This window comes from Triturus cristatus, chromosome 4_1 (genome assembly GCF_964204655.1).
Source record: "Triturus cristatus chromosome 4_1, aTriCri1.1, whole genome shotgun sequence".
Classification (NCBI taxonomy): domain Eukaryota; kingdom Metazoa; phylum Chordata; class Amphibia; order Caudata; family Salamandridae; genus Triturus; species Triturus cristatus.
The window spans coordinates 671,862,497-671,887,935 of NC_140585.1; the positions used below are offsets into that span (position 1 = coordinate 671,862,497).

General features: G+C 48.9%; 1 protein-coding gene across 11 annotated transcripts in view; it reads left to right on the forward strand.

The window, feature by feature from the left end:
- Window positions 1–25,439, forward strand: part of ANKRD26 (ankyrin repeat domain 26) — a 1,120,330-nt gene that overhangs the window by 289,767 nt on the left and 805,124 nt on the right. For all 11 annotated transcript variants that reach the window (XM_085653113.1, XM_085653117.1, XM_085653121.1 and 8 more), the window contains one exon: window positions 220–316. In XM_085653113.1, the coding sequence (XP_085509239.1) occupies window positions 220–316 (97 nt within the window). The remainder of the gene's footprint in view (window positions 1–219; window positions 317–25,439) is intronic.

The window sequence follows — 25,439 nt, forward strand, 5'->3', positions numbered from 1 at the left end:
TCACCACAACGCCATCAACATAAATCCAAAGAATGTATACGATATGTAGCACATAATAAATTACGTTGAAATACAGCTGCCAAAGCTATAACTGTTAATGTCAATTTGATCTCACTTTGGTTTGTTAATCTTTTGTCTGCTTTGCTAATGTTAATTGGCATGCTTAATGAATTGTAACATTGAAAACAAATAATAATTAGTGTTTCATTTTTCTTGTAGTCTGCTTCAGAAAGTCCCAGAAAACAAACAACTAGCCCTTTGCCTTCACAAGCTGCACATACACAAATGCAGAGTATTTCGGAAGAACAAACTGGAGGTAACTGGTCCTCTATGTTAAAGAGTTGTGTTCCTTTATTATCGGGCATTAGAATTCTATAACTCATTCAGTCTTGCTATCCAAGCTTATGTAGCTGTGATATTAATTAATGGATGTCCAAAATGTATACACTCTTTAACCTACTATTGTGTGACTTGATTGTCTACTTGATGTTTTTGTCAGGTAGAGCAATAATTTTGTTTTATTTTATTCACTTTTTTTTTGTTTTTAATTGCCTTTCCATTTCATTATTATACATAATTTCATAATGAGGCTCAGTGGTTTGATATCACAAGTCTAGGATTTTTTTTTGATAAGGCATATTACAGAGTCAATGATAAAGGGGGTTTGGCCCGGGCCGGGCACCGAACTGTTGAATGTAGCATATGATTTAAAACATTCCAATTGAACTGAAAGAAACAAGGTTAAAGTGAAGCTATGATTATCTTTTAACCCCTTAACATAGGTTTAAAAAAAAAGTTTCAGTCAATAAAACAACAGTTAAAGTGCATCCTTGGTTATGAATTAAAGCCCGGCAAATCACAGAAATGTTTAAGTTATTATTAGCAGTGTAATACGTAACTTGCTCAACAGCCATGCAACCCATAACTTGCACACCACCTGTAATGTTAATGGCCTCACAACATTTGCATCAATGAGTATCACCACGAGGGGACGTGTCCAGCAGGGGCAAAATGACGGACGCATCTTGAGTATGCTCCGCCAGTAATCCCCATAATCCGGTAGATTTCACCGCTATCTGAAGCCATCCGTAACGAGACACCGTGGCGGATTGTTGGGCAAGATCCCCAGGCACCTGCAGAAGTAACGACATCACTGCGGCTGTTGCTGTGGGGGTGTCGGGGACAGGTGTCGGGCCCCAGCCGGGAGAGTGCGGCCTGTGAGGAGTCCACGACATGAGGCGGTGCGGTCAGTGGTCGTACGGTTAAGTGGCAAGCAGTGGAGAAAGCTGCAATCCGTGACGTCTGAGGCGAGAGAAGGGCGACAGCGCTCTGGCGGCGCCTGGGAATAGACTGCGGCCTTGGGAGCAGTCCATGCCGGGGCTCGCTCAGGCTGTTTGAGGAAGCGACGCGGGTAAGGGTGTGTGCTGAACGGAGTGCCCGGGAATGAGTGCAACAGCTGCCAACGGGCCCTAAAACACTTATAAGTAATGTGGAGGATGCCAGACTTTGTGTGGTATACGTAATAATAAACAGTGGTGGAGTGTATATTTAAGAAAGAACCTGGGAGAATTCGGGCCTGGGCATGCCAGAATTGGCTTCAAATGTAGATTGCTCAGACGTAGGAGGAGATGGAGGCAGCCAGCGGGGCCCACAATAACCAAGCACTGATTCAGGCGCCTGGCCTGAGGGAGTGACTAGTGCTTGGATCTCTTTGTGTACAGGCCCGGAAGGCAGGTGGTGGATAGCACTGAGGCCCAGGACTGGAGCGGTGAATACATGAAAGCATACAAGGAGCTCTCTGGTGAGCAAGGGGGAACCACGTCACGACGGCAGTCATTTGGGAGAAGATCTGAGGGACACCACCGCAATGGTTGTAACCCGGGGCACTGCCTGGGCTTGGGACAGTGCACGCTATTGACCATAGTGATGAGAGGCGGTCGCAGGTGGGAGCAAAAATTAGGCCTTCGCTTGTGGACATCTCTGCGCAGGAAGAATACTGTGAAACGTGGTTGGTCTGGAGGAATGATTGATCCACAGATCCACGGCGTGCTGGAGAAAGGGGCTACCATTGATTCACCTTTGCAGAAAGGGGAGTCCTGTGCTCAAGACAGTGGAAGCTGGACTTATGCTATGAAGAGAATGCGCAACAGACCCAGAAAATAATTGTTGGCCACCTCAGTGAGAGATTTGTGGCGGGCTCATATTGTTGCTCCCGCTTGGAGGCATGGTACGGCGAGTTACAAAGTCCCGCCACTTTCACTGCTCTATCCTACCGGGAGCTTCGAGACAGCTGGTGTGCATCGGGGTTGCCTAACTGGACAGATGGATCGCACTAAAGAAGCCGGGTCGAGGGCCTCTTCATAACCGCTAGCACAACAGGAACTCCAGACTGATCCATTAGACGCCATATTGAATGCCATAAAGTGATCCAGAGAGTTGTGGAATCCAAAATAGACTAAGTTGCACTTCACCTTACACTGCTGCATGCGTATCACCAGAAACTGAAGGACCGAGTTGCTGCTGTGGAACAAGATGTTACAGAACTGAAGCCTGCCACTGATTTCCTTTAGAAACAGCAAAATGCACACGAGTCCAGAATGCGGCAACTCTAAGACCAAGTGGAAGATGCAGAGGGTCGCTCCAGGAGAAATAATGTCTGCCTAGTTGGGCTGCCAGAAGGGGCGGAGGGCCAGGACGCAGTAGCCTTTTTAGAATAATGGCTTAAGGTTATACTACCCCCCTCTTTCTTTTCTCTCTTTTTCACCATAAAACGGGCAAACCGCATACCGGGCAGGAGACCGGCGCCAGGCACTGGGACGTGCCCACTCATATTTACACTGCTACACTTCAAGGACAGAGATTTGATCTTGCGAGAGACCAGAGGGATGCCTGAGATCAATTGGACAATGTAAAGGTCCTCTTCTTTCCGTATTACACGATAAGGGTTCAGCGACAAAGGGGATCTTTCTTCCATGTTACACAGAAGCTTATACAACCAGGCATTACTTAAACGTTGTTCTATCTGGCAAGGCTCTGAGTGGTCTCTTAAGATAAAACTAAGTCATTTTATACACCCCAAAAGGCATGGGACTGACTTAAAACCACAGGCCGGTTCTCGGGCCCCAGGCCTACGGCATACCAGGTGCCAGGAATGGAGAGAGACACATGGAATGAGGAATCGCCGTCGACAACCTAGGAAGCAGAATCAGATTCTGTCGGCGGCACCAGGTCCTGAACAGAGCGACAGGCGGCGGTACGAGTAGCAGAGCGGATAGCTGAAGTTGCAGAGTCAATCAGTATGGAGGGAACTCCAATTCACTCCTCAGAGGATGAAGGCTCATCGGCAGCTGGACTATCGGACACCTTATCGCTGCGGATACCTGAAGTCACTCCGCAGACTTCTGATGATATCGTATAAAGATCGGGATCATGGTGATGACATCATGAACTGCCTGTAGAACTGCATACCAAAACATTTGGTACTATTACTCTTGCACTGCTTACTACACTGGGGGGGATGTAGAATTGGTACGCCACTGATTATTCATTGTTTGCACGTGGGCCTCTAATTTAGATTCGCCTGGGTACACCTTTTGCGACAGATGAGGTCATTGCCAATAAAGCCGGCAGATATGTATTTTTAAAAGCTGGATGGGTGCTATATTCTGATGGGTAATGTGTATGCCCCTAATACGGACCAGGATCAATTCCTTAGATCGCTCTCCCAAATATTAACAAAATAGTGTGACATTCTGTGGCTGATTGGAGGGGATTTTAATAGCGTCATGGATACTGGATTTCACAACTGCCACAACCAATGCTGCGGTATTGAAAGGATGGGCGCATGGGTGGGATATGGTTGACATATGTAGGATTCGTAATCCCGAAGAGAGGATATATTCATTTTACTCGGTACCCCACCATCTACACGTATGACTGGATAGGTTTCTAGGCTCACTCTCCCTACTCCCTTACATAACTGTCTCGGACTATTGGGGTCATACGCATTCCGACCACAACACAAATTACGGTACACTGGCATGGCAGTGTGGGACTCCCGGTATCCCACTGTGGCAGTTACAACCGGCGATGTTGGAAGACCCGCTCTTCAGGGATTCAGTAGGGGAGGCCATCAATGAGTATTTCTTACATAATATCGGGACTGCCTCGTCCACTACGGTGGAGTGCGCTGCCATGAAAGTTACACTAAGGGGGAAGTGCCTAGGGCTGGGTTGTGGTTTAAAGAGGCAAATAAAATCTGAGTTACTTGTAATGGCAAAGGACCTATTGGCATCATAATCCCAAACGTTAGAAGGTGCTTCAGAACCCACCAAACTCCTTGAATGCCAGCGGTGCTTGAACTTCGCGGCACATACGGCGACAGCACAAGCAAAAGCTGACAGATCAGGACCCTTGTGGCCTGGCTGATCAAACAGGATCAAGCCAGGGGACCCATGACTGTTCTTCGTTCACAGGACACACAGCATGAAATTCACAGCGAGCGGACTACGCACTTTACTAAGCTGTATAGATCGGCATTGGATGTCCCTGACACAGACATATACTCCTTTCTTGATGGTCTAACCTTCCCCACTATTACTCCCGAACAGCCTAGAGAATTGGGTACTCTGCTTGCGCTGAAAGAAGTGAGAGGCACAATGCGAGCACTGTCGTCTGGCAAGGTCCCGGGGCCTGATGGCTTCCCCCACAAATTTTATAAGACATATGCTGATCTAATAAGCCTGCAATTACTACGGGTCTATATGGAAGCATTAGAGGGTACTTCTCTTCCAACCTCTCTGACAGAAGCAACATTGATTACACTTCCGAAACCGGATAGAGACCCCACGCATAGTAGTTCCTACCGACCCTTGGCGCTGCTAAATGGGGACAACAAGGTATTGGCTGGTGTTCTGGCCGTTGGATTGGCGCTTATCGTCCCGCATCCGGTCCACCAGGATCAGAATGGCTTCATCCCAGCCCGAAGCACCACTTTAAATATTCGCAGGATTTTCCAGGTAATGTGAAGCTCTACGGTGGCTTAGCCGGTAGCAGGATGCCTGGTCTTGGACCTAGAGAAGGCCTTTGATACAGTGGAGTGGCCTTATATGTTTGCTGTGCAGCGACGATTTGGGTTTGGCCCATATTTCCTAAGTTTAGTCAAGCTATTGTATGGAACTCCAGCAATACGGGTCCGTTTAGGAACCTTGTTCTCAAGGCTCATACCAATTGGAAGAGGGACTAGACAGGGGTGCCCTCTTTCCCCACTAATATTTTCCCTAGCTATAGAGCCTTTGACCATGGCTCTGCGTCAGTCAGTGATACATTGGGTTATACAACCGGTAGAGGAGACACATGCCATATTACTTTATGCAGATGACCTCTTGCTTTACATAAGGGATCTGCAGGCGATACCCCCGATCATCCCTAATACACTTAAACTCTTTGCTACGCTATCAGGATTGGGTGTGAACTAGGGGAAATAATGTTTATTTCCCTTTACTCCGGGCACAGAGGCCCCCCTTCTGGTGGTGGATGGCGCACTGGTGGAATGCCAATCTGTTGTATTTTGGTACTTGGGAGTCCGAATTTATCACACCGCCTGAGGTCTCCTGGATGGTAATCTATCCAGAGGAATTACAGCTCTAAGATCCCAAATAGAATTCTGGAACACGCTTAATCACTCTGTTGCAGGTAAGGTATCTCTTGTTAAAATGCTGATGTTACCCAGATTGTTATAATATTTCGCCAATCTTTCGATATACTTACCAGCGTCATTTTTTCAGCCGCTGGAAGGGTTAATGGAGCAACACGCGCTGTAGGGTGACATTAGCTAAATTACCTCAAGCACGGGGTGAGTTAGCTCTACCCAACATGGAACACTATGACTTTGCATCCCAAATACAATGGGTGGCTAAATGGGAGTCGGAACTACATCTTGCTGATACGGCAGAAAGAGGTCCCCCATAAACGTTGGACAGACTCCTTTTTTTCTTTCATCCCTGCACTAGGTCACATACTTCACTTCCTCTCCTGGTGTAGATAGCCCAGAAATGCTTCCGTAGGGCTTTATATCCTACAAGACATGTCACAACATATGCGCCCACAATCCCATTATTGGGAATGCCGATAGAGGGGGCGGAGTTACAGCGACAGAACCCACAGACTGGCATGACGCCGATATACACAGATTGGGAGACCTAAATATGGGGGATGCATTGCGGCCCTTCCTCTCTTTGGCTGACGAACAATTCCTAAATCATGCCTCTTGGACGGCCACGCTGGGACGTCACTGGGGCAATATTTTGCAGGAACTCCTGACACATCTCTTGCTGCAGTATATACATGTGATGGGTACGGGACGGCACCCTCTCAAATGGTTCGCAGAATCGATACGTGAACACACTATGACTGACTTAACACCTCTGCTTCATAGATGAGAGGCAGATTTGACACAACCCTGTACGCCCAAAGAATGGGCCTAATTGCTGGAGAGCCCCAGGTATATTCCTAGAAATGCACTGTTAGACCTGTCAGCCCTTTGGGTGGTCCCTCCTCATCATTATTTATTTTGTCCCACTTTTGCCTCAAACCCTGTTATAATTTTTCCTTTTTGGGAACCACCAGACTTTTTAGTGTTGATGCAGAGTCAGGGAGCCATTTTCCCTACCCCTGGAACTTCTGTCTGAGTGCCTGAGACACAAAATGGTGGCCACCCATTGTCACCTGTGACATCACCAAAACCCACTGGAGGTTTCCAGAACATTCTAGAACCCTGTGACAGAGGGAGGCAGTTTAGAATGTTGGGAGGCCATCTCAGAGTGGCAGTTGGCAACTGACTGGAGAAGAGAGAGGACAGAGATAGAAGGAGGTCGGAGTAAGGCAGCAGAGGTGGAAACCAGTGCTTGGAGTGGGGTCCAGAAACCCACCCTTGATGCTAGTCTCTACTGACGAAGCCCAGCCTAGAGCCCTGTGTGGGACCAAGACCAGAAGAACCATCTTAAAGGACTGAACATTTGAAACAGGCCTTAAAGAAGAAGAACAGCAAGTTCCTGACCTGTTCAGCAGTGTTCTCCTGGAGTCCTGACGTCGAGAAGCCTGGAGACCTGGGGCCTGAGGTAGAGAAGCGGCGCAGACAGTAAGCAGACGTCGTACCCGTAGCCGCCAGAGGTCGAGTGAGGGCGCCGACGGAGGTCGTGGAGAGGCACCGGAGGTCGAGTAAAGAATCACCCGAGGTCGAGTGAGGGCGCCGACGGAGGTCGTGGAGAGGCGCCGGAGGTCGAGTCGGGAGTCACCTAAGGTCGAGGTGAGGCGTCGACGGGGGAGTGAAGTCCGCCCACCGGAGTCGCCGGAAACTGAGGTGAAGCGCGTTGGAGGTCGGGAGTGGAGATCGCACTCCGGAGACACCAGGAAGTGGGGAGTCCGAGTCCCTGTGACGCCGGAAGGGGACATCGAGCCGAGGCCGCCCAGCGACATCGAGCCGAGGCCGCCCAGCGACATCGAGCCGAGGCCGCCCAGCGACATCGAGCCGAGGCCGCCCAGCGACATCGAGCCGAGGCCGCCCAGCGACATCGAGCCGAGGCCGCCCAGCGACATCGAGTCGAGACCGCCCAGCGACATCGAGTCGAGGCCGCCCAACGACATCGATCCGGAGCCGCCTCACGGCGTCGACACGGTGCCGAGCGGAGCCGATCATCGTGAAAAGGGCAGTAAGTGGTAGAGGGGGCGTCTGAGGCCCTGTGGAGCCCTAAAAGACCATTCTAGGGGCTAAAGGGGTGTTAGAACCAGCCTGAGAGTGCCAGGGGTGAACTGAGACTGGTACAGTGACCCACATAAAGAGCTGTGTAGTTTGGAGGGCCAGATCTTTAGTTTACTCTTGTGCTGCCTCAGTGTAGGCCCCAGCCTTGACCAATCTAGGTGGGACACCCCCATGCCATCCAAGTGTCCTTAAGTTGTGTATGGGCAAAGTAAGACCAAGTGACCTCATGTAAATGATTTGAACTGTAACTGTCATTGATTGTTTTACCTTATTTATTGAAGGTGCTTTATTTATTGTCATCCACTAATTTATTCCTACACTATATTTATTGTCTGACTGTATTTATTTGCCATCTGTATTTATTGCACCTCTATTTATTATTTGCTTAATGAGGACCTGAACCTATTTATTGAAATTCCAATGTAGTATTATTTATGTGTCCTGCTCTTTTGAAGGAAAATCCTAGTGTATTGTATTTATGTTCTGAAACCTGCAACTAAGAGAAAATAAGATAAAGACATATATATTTTCAACTTGACTTGCATTATTTTTACGGTGTAGTGTTGTTTTTGGAACGGATGAACGCATGGTTATTGTGAGGGTGTGACGTACGCTTCACACGGTGCCTGACCCCAACCGCTCGAGCCAAGCTACCATTGTGTTGGGAACCTGGTGACTGCTAACCCGGTTGCCCGGTTTCCAACATAAAATTGGTGTTCAGTGGTGGGATAGAGCTGTGCTTGCGTCTACTCGACAATAACTGTGGGTAGTCCATAGGCCTACACCGGGAGTTTTCACCAAGCGGACTTCCTAATTTTGAGTTTTGTTTTTTCCAAATTTACTTCTGGTGGTGGGAGGAGGTATTACAAAAGGTACCCCCCTGCATAGCTTCTGTAAGCAACTGTCTTCTATCCTGAGTGGGCAAAATGGAGTTTGTGTTGGAGGATGTGGAAACTTATACCGTGGCCCAACTCAGGGAGTTTTGTCAGAGAGAGGGGGTGTTTTGTCCCCAAGGTGCGAAGAAGGGTGAGCTCCAGACCAGCTTAAGGGCTTGGGGGGAGGCACGACGAGAAAGTAAGGTTGAGAACGAGGATAGGGATGGAGAGCCTGACAGCGAGCGGGCTGGTTTGTACCAACCTGAGGTGGGGAACCTAGTAGAGGGGCCCAGAACACTTTCAAGGAAGGGCAGCAGTGTCTCTAGTGGCGGCTTATCAGAAGCAGTATTAATTGACCGGAGGGAGAAAAGACAGCTCACATGGGATTTGGCGAAGCTGGAGAAAGAAAAAGAGGAACGGAGGATGGCTCACGAGTTGAGGCTCAGGGAGATAGATCTCCAGATCCTACGGGTCGGGGCATACACTGTTCCTAATGGTGGCAGTGAAGAAAGAGAAATCACCAGGGAACCCGAACCCTATTCGCCGAAAGACATAGTAGCCAGCTATAGTGCGGGAGATGATATCGCCAAGTGGCTAGCGGCCTATGAGGTCTCGTTAAGAGCCCATGGGGTTCCAGAGAAGTATTGGGGAGGGGGATTGTATAAATGCATGCCTCCAGCTGGCAGGGATACATTATTGGCCCTAGAGCAGGATGAGCAGACCCACTACCCCACCATGAAAGTGGCGCTCGTGAGGAAGTTTGGACTAACACCCGAGAAGTATAGACAGAAGTTCCGGGGTAGCCACAAACTGGGCACACAGAATTGGGTGGATTTCCTGGACTATGCAAAGAAGGCATTAGAGGGTTGGATACAAGGCAGCGAGGTGAGGGACTACGAGGGGTTGTTTAATTTGATGTTGAAGGAACACCTGCTCGAAAAATGTTTCCCTGACCTGCGTCAACACCTGGTGGATAGCAAGCTGACCAATCCCCGGAAGCTTGCTGAGGAGGCGGACATTTGGGCTAGTACCCGGGTGTCCACAAGGGGGACTGGAGGGGACTCTCAAAAGACCGGACAGGGCACCCCCCAGAAGAAAGGGGGAGGGGAAAAGAAAACGGAGTTCTCTAATGGCCCCCAAAATAGTTCCCAAGGGAAGGGAACAGGATTCACCCCTAGGGCTAACCCACCCAGAAACCCTAATCCTGGCCAGAGTCAGCAGCCCAGGGTTGTCCATTGCTTCGAGTGCGGTGGTGTCGGACACTATAAGGGAGATGTGAAGTGCCCGAAGAGACCACCCCCTCCCATCGGAGGAAAGGCCCCCAGAGTAGCTAGTGTAGTGCTCGGGGAGGAGATGCCCTTAGATAAGGGAAGGGAGTGGGTGGGTGTCACTTTAGTGTCCCTGGGAGAACGGGAGATGGTTCCTAAGATCCAGGTGCCCGCAAATACCACAAAGTATGGGCAGTGGGTCACCATCAACGGCCAAAGAGGGGAGGCTCTGAGAGACACAGGAGCCAGTATGACTATGGTACGTAGCCAACTGGTGTCTCCAGAGCAGGTGATTCCCCATGTACTCCACCCTGCCGCGATGGCTGACGGCAGAATGGGCCACTATTCGGTGGCCGAGGTTCCATTTGAATGGGAAGGGGTTGCAGGGTTGCTTCGAGTTGCCGTAAGCCCTGCCGTGCCAGTCGATTGTCTGCTGGGGAATGACATGGAGCATAATGCTTGGAAGGAGGTGGAATACCGGACTCATGCTGAGATGCTGGGTACACCTGACTGGGCCTGTGTCAGCACCAGGTCTGCGACTACCCGGAGGGGGAGTTCGTTTAGGCGGGAGCCTGGAACAAAGGCACTGCCGGCTGCCGACCAAGGGAAGAACCGAGGGCAGGAGGAGCCTGCCTCGGCATCCGCGCCCCGTGTGACGGATAGGCCACCGGAGGTGGTGGACCAGGAGTCAGCGGAGGGGGATGTTACCGAACTGGAGAACCTACCCATCCCGGCCGAGTGGCACGTGGAGGGAGGGCCGACCAGGGAGGAATTCTGCAAGGGCCAGAGGGAGTGTCCTACCCTTGAGGGACTGAGGCGACAGGCCGAAGCCCAGGCAGCAGGGAACGTTGAGGGGAACAACCACATTTACTGGGAGGATGGCCTCCTGTACAGTGAACCCAAGGCACCCATGCACGGATCGTCACAGGCCTTGGTTGTCCCTCAACGTTATCGAGCCTTCCTCCTGGAATTGGCTCATGAAATCCCCTTGGCAGGACACCTGGGGCAAGACAAGACCTTTGCCCGGCTTGTCCCGCACTTTTATTGGCCTCAGATGAAAGTGTCGTCCGACACCTACTGCCGGACGTGTGTGTTTTGTCAAGCCAGTGGGAAAACAGGGGTGAAGCTGAAAGCTCCCCTGGAACCACTTCCTGTCGTTAGCACCCCCTTTGAAAGGGTGGGCATCGACATTGTGGGTCCGTTAGATCCGCCCACTACATCTGGTCACAGGTTTATCCTGGTTCTGGTGGATCATGCCACACGGTACCCAGAGGCTATACCTCTGAGGACCATTACGGCACCTGTTGTGGCTAGGGCCCTGATGGGAATCTTTACCCGAGTGGGTTTTCCCAAGGAAGTTGTGTCCGACAGGGGGACTAACTTCACGTCAGCATACATGCGGGCGATGTGGAAGGAGTGTGGAGTGACATACCGGTTCACCACTCCTTACCACCCCCAGACCAATGGCCTGGTGGAGAGGTTCAATAAAACCTTGAAAGGCATGATCAGAAGTCTACCTGAAAGCCTGCGGAGGAAATGGGACGTCCTCCTACCCTGTCTATTGTTTTCTTACAGAGAAGTGCCACAGAAGGGAGTGGGCTTCAGCCCCTTCGAGCTTTTGTATGGGCACCCTGTGCGTGGACCTCTCAGCCTGGTGAGAGACGGATGGGAAAGAACTCCCAGAAAGCTTACCCAGGACGTGGTGAGCTACATGCTGGCCTTCCGGAGCCAAATGGCTAAGTTGTGGAAGCAAGCTTCTGACAACTTGGAAGCCAGCCAAGCAGTGATGAAGGCGTGGTATGACCACAATGCTCACCCGGTGGAGTTGGAGCCTGGCCAGAAGGTGTGGGTGATCGAACCAGGAGACCTTAGCGCCCTCCAGGATCGCTGGTCAGGACCCTTTGAGGTGTTGGAGAAGAAGGGTAAAGCTACCTACTTGGTGGATCTGAAGACCCCTCGTCAGCCCCTACGGGTGCTGCATGCCAACCGCCTCAAACCCCACCATGAGAGGCCCGAAGTCATATTGTTAATGGTGACTGACGGAGCAGAGGACGTGGAAAGCGAGCCTCTCCCCGACTTATTTGCGTGTCAAGAGAAGGATGCGTTGGTGGAGGGAGTGATTCTCTCCCCGTCCCTAACTCCTGAACAGCAGGAGGACTGCCGCCAGGTCCTGGGGCAGTACTCTTCGTTGTTCTCCCTTGTTCCGGGTAGGACTCACCTGTGCGTCCATGACGTGGACACAGGAGACAGCCCACCTGTGAAGTCAAAGATCTACCGGATGACAGACAAGGTGAAGGCCAGCATTCACAGTGAAGTCACTAAGATGCTGGAGCTAGGAGTGATTGAACCTTCCAGCAGCCCCTGGTCCAGTCCGGTGGTACTAGTACCAAAAGCTGCACCACCGGGGGCCCAACCGGAACTGAGGTTCTGTGTGGACTACCGGGGACTGAACTCAGTAACCAAGACTGATGCTCATCCGATCCCAAGGGCGGATGAATTGATTGACCGGCTGGGAGCTGCCCAATATTTTAGTACCTTTGACCTTACTTCCGGGTACTGGCAGATCTCTATGACTGATGGAGCTAAGGAAAGGTCAGCCTTCTCCACGCCCAAGGGCCACTACCAGTTCTGCGTGATGCCCTTTGGGCTCAAGAACGCACCTGCCACGTTTCAGCGTCTGGTGAACCAGATCCTCGCCGGAATGGAGAGTTTCTCTGCTGCTTATCTGGATGACATTGCCGTCTTCAGTAACAGCTGGGAGGATCACTTGCGTCACCTGCAAACTGTTCTCCAGGCCCTGAAGCAAGCTGGGTTAACGATTAAGGCCAGTAAATGCCAGATCGGGCAGGGGTCGGTAGTGTACCTTGGACACTTGGTGGGTAGGGGAGCGGTGCAACCCCTCCAGGCGAAAATCGAGGCTATCATGGCCTGGGAACCCCCCAAGACTCAGAATGAGGTCCGAGCTTTTCTGGGCCTCACCGGATATTACCGCCGCTTCGTGAAGGGGTACGGGACCATTGTGGCCCCCCTCACGGAGCTTACGTCCAAGAAGCAACCTCGACGGGTAGTCTGGACGGAGGCTTGTCAGCAGGCCTTTGTGAAACTGAAGCAAGCCATGTGCGAGGCCCCGGTCTTAAGGGCCCCAGACTTTTCCAAGGAGTTCATTGTCCAGACAGATGCATCGGAACATGGCATTGGGGCAGTGTTATCGCAACTCAATGAAGAGGGTCTGGATCAACCCGTGGTCTTCCTATCCCGGAGACTACTTCCCAGGGAACAGAAGTGGAGTGCAATCGAGCGTGAAGCCTTTGCCGTGGCTCTGAAGAAGTTGTGGCCATACCTGTTTGGCTCGCACTTCCTAGTTCAGACCGACCACAGACCCCTTCGGTGGCTGATGCAGATGAAGGGGGAGAATCCCAAGTTGCTAAGGTGGTCTATCTCCCTACAGGGAATGGACTTTCAGGTGGAACATCGGCCTGGAGTGGACCACGCCAATGCAGACGGTCTCTCAAGGTATTTCCGCCTTAGTGATGAGAACTCCCAAGGGGTTGGGTAGCTCTCCCCACTTTCAGCTGGGGGGGACGCGTGTTAGACCTGTCAGCCCTTTGGGTGGTCCCTCCTCATCATTATTTATTTTGTCCCACTTTTGCCTCAAACCCTGTTATAATTTTTCCTTTTTGGGAACCACCAGACTTTTTAGTGTTGATGCAGAGTCAGGGAGCCATTTTCCCTATCCCTGGAACTTCTGTCTGAGTGCCTGAGACACAAAATGGTGGCCACCCATTGTCACCTGTGACATCACCAGAACCCACTGGAGGTTTCCAGAACATTCTAGAACCCTGTGACAGAGGGAGGCAGTTTAGAATGTTGGGAGGCCATCTCAGAGTGGCAGTTGGCAACTGACTGGAGAAGAGAGAGGACAGAGATAGAAGGAGGTCGGAGTAAGGCAGCAGAGGTGGAAACCAGTGCTTGTAGTGGGGTCCAGAAACCCACCCTTGATGCTAGTCTCTTCTGACCAAGCCCAGCCTAGAGCCCTGTGTGGGACCAAGACCAGAAGAACCATCTTAAAGGACTGAACATTTGAAACAGGCCTTAAAGAAGAAGAACAGCAAGTTCCTGACCTGTTCAGCAGTGTCCTCCTGGAGTCCTGACGTCGAGAAGCCTGGAGACCTGGGGCCTGAGGTAGAGAAGCGGCGCAGACAGTAAGCAGACGCCGTACCCGTAGCCGCCAGAGGTCGAGTGAGGGCGCCGACGGAGGTCGTGGAGAGGCACCGGAGGTCGAGTAAAGAATCACCCGAGGTCGAGTGAGGGCGCCGACGGAGGTCGTGGAGAGGCGCCGGAGGTCGAGTCGGGAGTCACCTGAGGTCGAGGTGAGGCGTCGACGGGGGAGTGAAGTCCGCCCACCGGAGTCGCCGGAAACTGAGGTGAAGCGCGCCGGAGGTCGGGAGTGGAGATCGCACTCCGGAGACACCAGGAAGTGGGGAGTCCGAGTCCCTGTGACGCCGGAAGGGGACATCGAGACGAGGCCGTCTAGCGACATCGAGCCGGGGCCGCCCAGCGACATCGAGCCGAGGCCGCCCAGCGACATCGAGCCGAGACCGCTCAGCGACATCGAGCCGAGGCCGCCCAGCGACATCGAGCCGAGGCCGCCCAGCGACATCGAGCCGAGGCCGCCCAGCGACATCGAGCCGAGGCCGCCCAGCGACATCGAGTCGAGACCGCCCAGCGACATCGAGTCGAGGCCGCCCAACTACATCGATCCGGAGCCGCCTCACGGCGTCGACACGGTGCCGAGCGGAGCCGATCATCGTGAAAAGGGCAGTAAGTGGTAGAGGGGGCGTCTGAGGCCCTGTGGAGCCCTAAAAGACCATTCTAGGGGCTAAAGGGGTGTTAGAACCAGCCTGAGAGTGCCAGGGGTGAACTGAGACTGGTACAGTGACCCACATAAAGAGCTGTGTAGTTTGGAGGGCCAGATCTTTAGTTTACTCTTGTTCTGCCTCAGTGTAGGCCCCAGCCTTGACCAATCTAGGTGGGACACCCTCATGCCATCCAAGTGTCCTTATGTTGTGTATGGGGAAAGTAAGACCAAGTGACCTCATGTAAATGATTTGAACTGTAACTGTCATTGATTGTTTTACCTTATTTATTGAAGGTGCTTTATTTATTGTCATCCACTAATTTATTCCTGCACTATATTTATTGTCTGACTGTATTTATTTGCCATCTGTATTTATTGCACCTCTATTTATTCTTTGCTTAATGAGGACCTGTACCTATTTATTGAAATTCCAATGTAGTATTATTTATGTGTCCTGCTCTTTTGAAGGAAAATCCTAGTGTATTGTATTTATGTTCTGAAACCTGCAACTAAGAGAAAATAAGATAAAGACATATATATTTTCAACTTGACTTGCATTATTTTTACGGTGTAGTGTCGTTTTTGGAACGGATGAACGCATGGTTATTGTGAGGGTGTGACGTACGCTTCACACAGTGCCTGACCCCAACCGCTCGAGCCAAGCTACCATTGTGCTGGGAACCTGGTGACTGCTAACCCGGTTGCCCGGTTTCCAACATGCACGATTCAGGTTGATTCAGTTCTATGTAGTTCATAGAACATATTTCTCCCCAAATAAAATCAACAGGTACTTTAACAAAGCGGATGCTTGTTGTCCATGCTGCAAAGCGATAGACGCCGATTTGCTAAATGTACTGTGGTCATGTCCCAAGTTGCAAAACTACTGACACGGAGCGATCCAATTATTGATCATAAGCACAAGACAGGGTCTACTGACTACGTGGGAGGCTTGCAATGCAGGGATATTTCCTAGAAATAAGAAACACAAGACCTCCTCTAGTTTTATAGACCTGGGTTAAGCAGTGGTCAAAAGACTTGTCAAGCGTCGATGGAAAGCCAAAGATCCTCCACAGCTTAAAGCCTTGACACAATCTATGCTGAACTGGGCTAAGGCTGAAGCTGTCTCTTCACGCTTGACCTGCGCAAGTATCCCATTAGCCTGGAACACAATCCTGACGGCACTTCAAGTAGCAATAACCCCGGATGACCTCCCAGACATTCCTAATACTAATTAATTTAGACTGCACACACGTTGTAGTGTACCCTGAGAAGAAGGAGGTCTCAAACAAGCAATACATATCGCGCAAAATGCAGTAGTATGATATTAAAGTTGACACATCGAATTCTGTGAAAATGGCAACATTGTAGAAGGCATGGATCGCCTGCCCCCATTCTGTCCCCCCTCCGTTTCCTTATGATTTGTTGTTAAAAGTTTTATGGTTACACATATGATAGATTGATCACCAACCCAGACTCTGCGGTATGGCCGATAGGAGTCATTCAAAATATGCATGTGAAACAAATTTGTATGCAAAAAAGGCATCTGTAATCTGATTATATGTCATAATAGCAATATACCACAATTGATGTCATTTACTTGTTGTATTGGACATAACTTGTTGTATTGCACAGATTTGGATAGAATAGTCATCACATGTTTATAATTTGGTATACTTCCTTGAACAATTTGATTCCTGTAAATGCTTACTCATTCTGCAAATAGTATGTATGGCCATAATATGTATCACATATGTCGAAATCCAATAAAAAGATCCAAAAAAAAAATCGATGAGTAATACCACGTAAAAGCACAACATAATTAAATAACACATACATTGGTTAAACGGTGGCCATACCCTGCCTTTTAATATTCAGCGAGGGACTCGACATGGGTGTCCATCCTCACCCCTGTTATTCGCTATATATATGGACCCTTTAATACGGCTATTTGAAGCCAACATTGGAATTCCCCCAATTGTTTGTCAGGGTATCGAATCTAAAGTTGTAGCTTATGCTGACGATGTGGCCATTGTTACCACTGATCCGCTTGAGGCGTAGATGGTGGTGGAGTCTATAGCTCAAGAATACGGCAGATATTCAGGGTATGCACTAAATAAAACTAAAACTCAAGTTATAAAGAATCAGCTTGTTAATATTGACGATCCGCGTGTTACAGATTCAGCAGTATACCCGGGTAATATGATCATGTCTGATTTAGGGAACTTGGTAGCCAAGAACATTGAGCCAGTAATCAGGAAGGCGAGAGCAGACTTTGACAGACTAAATAATCTTCACTTATCTCTTGTTGGATGTTGTAACGTGGTGAAGATGATGTTTCTACAAAAAATTCTTTATTTGTTTAGGGCAATCCCGTTGGAATTTCAAAAATCTTGGTTTGTTATTTTGGAAGGTATAGTTAACCGATTTATTTGGGCACACGGGAAAACTAGAAGGGCCCTTCGGTTTATGTCTACCACGGAAGAAAGGAGGGTTTTCAGTTCCTTATTTTCGAAGCTATTATTGGGCTGCTGCTCTCCAATACATGGGTATATTGTTTGGTTCATGTTCCCGGTATCTGGATGGGGAAATAGAGCTCCCGGATGTTTATAAGCTGCTACTGGGGGAACATGCTGAGAATTGGTTTTGGAAATTTACCGAGCCCAATTAAAGACTCTTTTTATCTGCCTCTAAGATTTGGGCGGCTTTATGAAAAAAGATTGGTTTGGGGAGATTTAATCACTATACCCTGCTCTACAAAAACTCCACCCTTCCAAAAAAAAATTCAGACGAGGTTATGGCAGTTTGGGCAACAAAGGGAGTTTGGATGGCTGGGGATTTAATATTGAATGAACGGTTTCGTCAATTCTGCGATATTCAGCTTGAGTTCCGGTTGGAAAGGGCAATTTTTTTTTAAATATCTGCAGTTGCGTAGTTTTTTTCAGTAACAAGATGGGGGGATCTAGTGGGTTTAGCAGAAATAACATCATAGATACTATTAGAGGCAGTACTAAGGGCACCATTAGGCTATTGTGTGCAGAATTGATAGGCCTAAAACAAGATGATTTAGTTAAGCATGAGAATAAATGGGTGAAACGTGTGGGGGCCCCGCCAGAGGCGCTTGTAGAAGAATCTTTAGAATTAGCCCAGACGGTTTTGTGCTCTGCCGGGCTCCAGGCGCAACATTTTAAAACTGTGTGTTCGAGGCATATGAGCTGCAGATTACACACTTTTGCATAGCTCGCCATCCGGTGTTGGGCCCGGATGTTTACAGTTTGTTTTTCCTCTTGGAAAGTCTTTGGAAGTCACGAGATCGGTGACTCCTCCTTTGGTTGGTATTGCGCATGGGCTTCGGCTCCATCCTCAGATTGTTTTTTTCCACCATCGGGCTCGGATGTAATACTTCGCGCTCCGGTTCCGAACTTTTCCAGTTCAACGATCGACGCAAAATCCTTGTTCATCGAGATTCTTCTGATAACAAATCATCTTAATCACCTTCTCTTCGACACTTCTTCGATTCCAGTCGTCGACGGCGGCCTTCGGGCCTATCCCGGCTCCGGTCTCGGCTGATGGAAAGAACTCCCTTCAAGAAGTGCCCTCGATGTGGGTCCAAATTCCCCCACACCGATCTTCATGAGGTGTGCAACCTCTGCCTCTCCCCTGAACACGAGGCTCGAGACTGTCCCGCCTGCAAGTCTTTTAGATCGAAAAAGACTATTCGAGATCGAAGGGCCAGACGCACCATGGCGCTCTCCTCGACCTCCGCTCCAGTCGACATCTTCGGGGACGACGTCAAAGCTCCGGGACAGCAGCACACCGAAGAAGACGACGACCTCGTCAGCGCTTCCGAAGCCGACGACTCAGATGTGGAGGACATCACCCCGGCGCAGAGGGTCGTGAGTACTATACCCCCTCCCACACCCGCGCCGACACCCAAAAAGGCTTCGGTCACGCCTTCGCCTCCTAGCCTAGGCAAGACCAAGGACACTGCTTCTAACACCTCACCTTCGGGCCCGGTAAAGAAGCCTAATAAGCCTTCCGGCAGCTCGGTCTCGAGCCAGCCTACCAGCGGTGCCAAAAACACCCTTCGGCACCGAAGAAAAAATCGGCCTCCACCTCCACATCGAGCTCAGAACCAAAGCCCTCGGTGTCGAAACCCGGCCTCTCGGTGCTGACCAAACATCATAAGGCCCTCGGCGCCGACACTCCCGTGCCGCAACCTCTCTCGGCACGAACAAAAAATCGGAGGTTCCAAAAAAGCACGGCACAGACAAGCCTAGAAAGCCGTCGGCCCCGAAAACTTTGGCACCGACTGAACAACCAGTGTCGCAAGAACTATTCACGCCGGATCCTTTGTAAAAGACACTTACCAAGGATCCAAAAATTGGACATTTGACACTGTTTTCAAAAAAGAGACATTTGGACAAACCAGCTCCACCTCCACCTCCAAAGAGGAAGGACTGTGCTACCTCCCGTTTCAGAGTGCCTTCCCCACCTCCTCCACCCTCTCCACCTTCTCCACCCCTGCCTCATCGCTCTCCGACCCCGTCTCCAGACCATGATGATTAAGGGGACCCTTACTACGATCCAGCAGATCTGCCACAAGACCCCACCCCTACTGGATCCCCAGACCCATGGGATGATTATAACAATCCAGACATCCCATATGTCCCACAGGATGACCTTTATCCATCTAGGCCATCCCCACCAGAAGACTCGTTAGGTTTTCACCACCTACTACAGAGGGCGGCACATTATCACGGGGTAGAGCTACATACTAACCCAGTAGAGGAAGATTCCTCCTAGACACCTTCGATAATGCACATAGGTCTACTGCTATACTACCTATGCTAAAAGGGGTAATCAAACATGCGCCAGAGGTTTTTAAAGACCCAGTCAGGGCTAGGGTCCTAAACCCACAAATAGAGAAAAAATATAAAGCTGCCCCCACAGATCCTGCCTACATTAAAGGCCCTGCACCACTGGATTCCTTGGTGGTATCTACAGCTAGGAAGAGATCAAATTCTCAGGCGTCAGGCGAAGCACCACCACCTGACAAAGAGTCCAAGCTCCTAGACGCGTCAGGGAAGCGCACTGCGTCACAAGCTGCCAATATATGGCGTATCGCCAACACTCAAGCGCTATTGGCCAGATACGATAGAGCGCATTATGATGAGTTAGAAACCATCATGCACCATCTCCCTGAAAAATACAAAAATAGGGCTAATGAATTGATTCAAGAGGGGAAAACCATAACTAATACCTCTATACGCTGTGCCCTAGACGCGGCAGACATAGCCTCCAGGGCCATAACCACCAGTGTCCTCCTCCGTCGCCACGCCTGGCTAACCGCCTACCCAATGACTTTCCCCCACTCCCTCCAGACCATCCCACTCCGGTCGGGGGCAGACTACAAAATTTCCTTCACGTCTGGGAGACCATCACCTCAGACAGATGGGTGACCCAAATTATTCATTCAGGGTACTGCCTAGAATTAACATCTACCCCCCCAAACATTCCACCCAGGCAACGCCCAATGTCACAAGAGCATGCCACGTTACTAAAACAGTAGTTAATCTCCCTCCTGCAAAAACAAGCCATAGAGCAAGTCCCCATCAATCAGCAAAATTTAGGTGTCTACTCCCTGTACTTTCTGATACCAAAAAGAGACGAGACTCTACGACCTATTCTAGATCTCAGGCCTCTAAACACTTACATACATTCAGACCATTTTCACATGGTAACCCTTCAACAGGTTCTTCCACTCCTCTCCCAGAACGATTTTCTCACCACACTGGACTTGAAAAACGCATACTTTCACATTCCAGTACACCATGCTCACAGAAAGTACCTCACATTTGTATTGGACGGGCAACACTACCAGTTCAAAGTGCTCCCGTTCGGGGTCACAACAGCACCAAGGGTGTTCACCAAGTGCCTAGCAGTAGTGGCGGCAAACCTCAGAAGACAGCACATTCACGTCTTCCCATATTTGGATGACTGGCTAATAAAAGCCTCGTCTTACAACCAATGTGTGCACCACACCGCCGCTACAATCCAACTACTTCACCAGCTAGGTTTCACGATGAACCACCAAAAGTCCCACCTGATACCATCTCACACAAAGCAATACCTCGGTGCCACCATAGACACCTCAAAAGCCATAGCCTATCCCAATCTTGCCAGGATTGCAAGCATCCAGGCTCTGCGTAAAAAATTCATACTTCAACACTCTCTCCCAGCAAGAGTGTTTATGCAACTGATAGGGATGATGGCCTCTTGCATTTTCATAGTGCCTCACGCAAGACTCCAGATGCGTCCACTCCAGGAGTGCTTAGCACGCCAGTGGAACCAGGCCCAGGGGCAACTGACAGATCTGGTGTTGGTGGACGGTCGCACCCATCGCTCTCTGCAGTGGTGGAACACCACAAACCTTTCCAAAGGGCGACCGTTCCTGGACCCGGTTCCACAAATAATCCTAACAACGGACGCATCGCTCTCCGGCTGGGGAGCTCATCTGTTACATCTCACAGTGCAGGGCACATGGACGCCGCAACAAAAGTTACTCCACATCAACCATCTGGAGTTACTGGCAATCTTTCTAGCCCTAAAATCCTGTCAGACGCAGATTTCAGGCAAGGCAGTCCTCATTCGCACAGACAACATGACTGCCATGTACTACATTCAAAAACAGGGGGGCACACACTCTCCACAGCTCTCTCAACTAGCACAGAGCATATGGAGATGGGCAATTCCGCAAAAAATCTTTCTCCTGGCCCAACACGTCCCAGGAGTCCAAAACACCATGGCAGATCTACTCAGCAGGCAAACGTAACAGATCCACGAATGGGAACTTCACCCACAGGTTCTTCACCCGTTCTTTCAGAAGTAGGGGCATCCTCAGATAGACCTCTTCGCCACCCACGAAAACAAAAAATGCCCAAGCTTCGCCGCCAGATACCCACACCCATTGTCCAAAGGCAATGCGATATGGATGACCTGGTCAGGCAAATTTGCGTACGCTTTTCCACCTCTCCCACTAATTCCATTAGTGGTGCGAAAGCTACAACAGCACTCCCTCACGCTCATCCTGGTAGCTCCAACATGGGCCAGACAACCGTGGTACACCAAATCCAACGAGATAGTAAACATCACATACTAATAACTATTAGGATCAAGTTAATTTCACTAAAGGCACATGTATTGGCTCTCTCCTTCTCCATTAGGATCATAGACCTACTGTTTTTTATTCACAGAGGTACATTATGTGTTTAATCTATGGCACTTATCTCCCACGGAAATCGTTTTCAACAAACTGGTAGTTTCCTTTACACCCCGCTTTGGTGTTTCTCCCACCACTTTAGTGTTGTGGATTTTAACTGTTTACAACATTTATTTGTTCACAATACATATACTAGTTTTTTTTATTATTCTCTTATGTGAACACAGCCTTGAAAAAGTCGCGGGACAACATTCCCTTGTAGCGACGAAACACGTGTTGGCTTGTGCCTGTTAAAGAATAACTGAGGAGATTAGCACATAATAAAGAACAACCAAGAAGAAGGACAAATTTCCCCTTTTTTGTGTGTATCTGTATGCAGCTTATGTGGCAACACGCTATACTTATTTGCATATATAATTAATATGTGTGCTAAGGATTGTTTTCTATTGTAAAGGGCCAAGGCCCATGATTCTGGGAAGTAGGGTGGTTCTTCCCACCTTTTAGCACCGTCAAGTAACAAATTCGGAATAACTGTAAATGTGAACTTTCTCTGTGGCGCCTTACCTAAAACAAATACCACCGGTGTGTTTCATTCAACCGTGGTACACCACACTGGTGGAATTCTCGGTAGTGCCACACCAAAAGTTACACCTCTCACCATGCCTCCTAACCCAGAACCATGGAGAGATCAGGCACCCGGACCCAGCTCAGCTCAACCTTGCGATCTGGCTCCTGAGGTCCTAGAATTTGGATACCTTAACCTTCCCCCTGATTGCATGAACATTATTAGAGAAGCTAGACGCCCTACTACTAGGGCATGCTACGCTGCAAAGTGGAAAAGGTTTGTTGTTTACTGCCATAACAACACAATCAACCCTCTAGAGTTAGCCATACAGCACATTATATGTTACTTTCTCCATCTACAAAGGTGTAACCTAGCATATACATCCATTCGGTTACACCTCGCAGCAATTGCGGCTTACCTACAGAACAGACAGCACCTATCACTTTTCAGGGTGCCTGCCGTCAAAGCCTTCATGGAAGGCCTCAAAAGAGTAATTCCACCCAGAGTACCACCCTCACCTGTCTGGAACTTAAATATAGTTCTCACAAGGCTAATGGGACCGCCTTTCGAACCATTGCATAAATGTGAGCTGCAATTTCTCACATGGAAAACAGCTTTTCTGGTGGCCATCACTTCCCTTAGAAGAGTTAGTGAAATACAAGCACTCACTATACAGGAACCTTTTCTCCAAATGCACCAGAACAAGGTTGCACTCCGCACCAACCCAAAATTACTACCCAAAGTCATTTCTCCCTTCCATCTGAACCAATCGGTAGAATTACCAGTTTTTTTCTCACAACCTCAAATTGTTGCGGAGAGGGCTCTACACACATTGGATGTTAAAAGGGCCTTACTTTACTATATCCAAAGAACACAACCTTTCAGAAAAACCAAACAGCTATTTTTCTCTTTCTCTCCACCACATAAAGGCAACCCTATTTCTAAATCAGGGATAGCTAGGTGGATTGTAAAATGCATACAGATTTGCTACCACAAAGCAAAACGAACGCTATCTGTTCCCCCTAAAGCCCACTCTACAAGAAAGATAGGGGCTTCTATGGCTTTTCTAGGGAACATACCATTAGATGACATCTGCAAAGCAGCGACATGGTCAACACCGCACACTTTCACAAAACATTACTGTGTAGATGTGCAAACCTAGCAACAAGCTAGTGTGGGCCAGGCTGTACTAAAAACACTGTTGCAAACCACTGCAACGCATACCGGTGGTCGCCGCTAGGGTTGGGTACTGCTATATAGTCTATGCAAAAGTGTGTAATCTGCAGCTCATATGCCTCGAATGGAATATGCTACTTACCAGTATGCATCTGTTCTTGGCATGTAGAGCTGCAGATCTACACACGCCCACCCCCCTCCCCGGCTACCTCTATCCGTTCCAGTCTATCTTATTTAGATACAACACACATGGGTTTCTTTACTGTTATTACTACGCTCCATCTTTCCCTGCTGGCGAAAAACAATCTGAGGATGGAGCCGAAGCCCATGCGCAATACCAACCAAAGGAGGAGTCACCGACCTCGTGACTTCCAAAGACTTTCCAAGAGGAAAAACAAACTGCAAACATCCGGGCCCAACACCAGATGGCGATCTATGCAAAAGTGTGTAGATCTGCAGCTCTACATGCCAAGAACAGATGCATACTGGTAAGTAGCATATTCCTTTCTCTATATTATACTCTGGCGAGACTAGCGCAGTGGGGTGGGTTATCCGGGATTAACTGTCCACGGTGTGGGGTGTTTGCTGCAGATCTCGTGCATATGTTTGCATCTTGCCCACGTCTGCAGTGCTTGTTAGAATCTATTACGAATTTTTTCCATTTGTCACTAGGACTAAAAACTACATTAACTTCCGCTCTGGTTTTGTTGGGAGTAAGTATGATTGAACGAAATGATAAGGCTTATCAATTTCTTTTTGTGGCTATGGCCGTATTACGGATGAATATCGCTTCTGCCTGGCTAGATCCCTCGCCCCCTACCTTCCATCAATGACTTGCGCGGTTACTCACAATATATACAATGGAAAGAGCTATTTATGAGAGGAAGGGGAAGAAATCCAAACTGCTAGGACGCATGTTGGAATTAACTGTGATGGTTTAGCTTAAATGTGTTTCGGTGAACACAGATGAATGTTTTTGTATTAGAAAATTTGTCTCCCTTTACGCAAAATGTGTCTTTTATATTTATTGTCTGATCCTTTGCAATAAGTTTATGTAATATTGTGTTTGCTTCTTCCTATAACCTTGTATCTGTGTATTTTGTATTTGGTTGCGATTTGTGCTGATCTCTGGGGAAAAATGTTAAAACTGAATAAAGAGATTTATTAAAAAAAAAAAAAAACGCATACATAAATCAATAAATAATAAAGCCTTCATAATCGTCTTTCATTGTGGTAAAGCCACTTTACGGATTCATTTCTCATTGAAAATTCTAATTCCCATGAGACACATTAATATTCATAATGACTCCCCTCCGAATCTCTTATCAACTAGGTTCGGAGATGTGTTGCAGGCCATTTGTGAGCTAAAGAATGATGATGGATTCATCCCAGATCTGTGACTGGGGGTGAGTGTCTGAAAAATTTCAGCGCTCCGTCCATCATCTCCTTGTGTTTGCTTATATATTGTAGGATAAGCATAATTCTGTTTGTGACTAGTTGGTCAACAAAGTTTTAGTGTTTAGAGTTTGTGATTCTCAGTTAAGGGAGGTGTGGAGAATTCTTATATCACTTTTGTTATTACAGTACGGGACAGAACTCTTTTTCCTAGTCACACAGTCTGTAGCTGCAGGCAAAGCTCCTGAGAAGTTGAAATTTGGAGAACCTAACTGCATGTCTTGAAAATTTTAATAGGAGACATCAACACTAGACTGGAGCCAA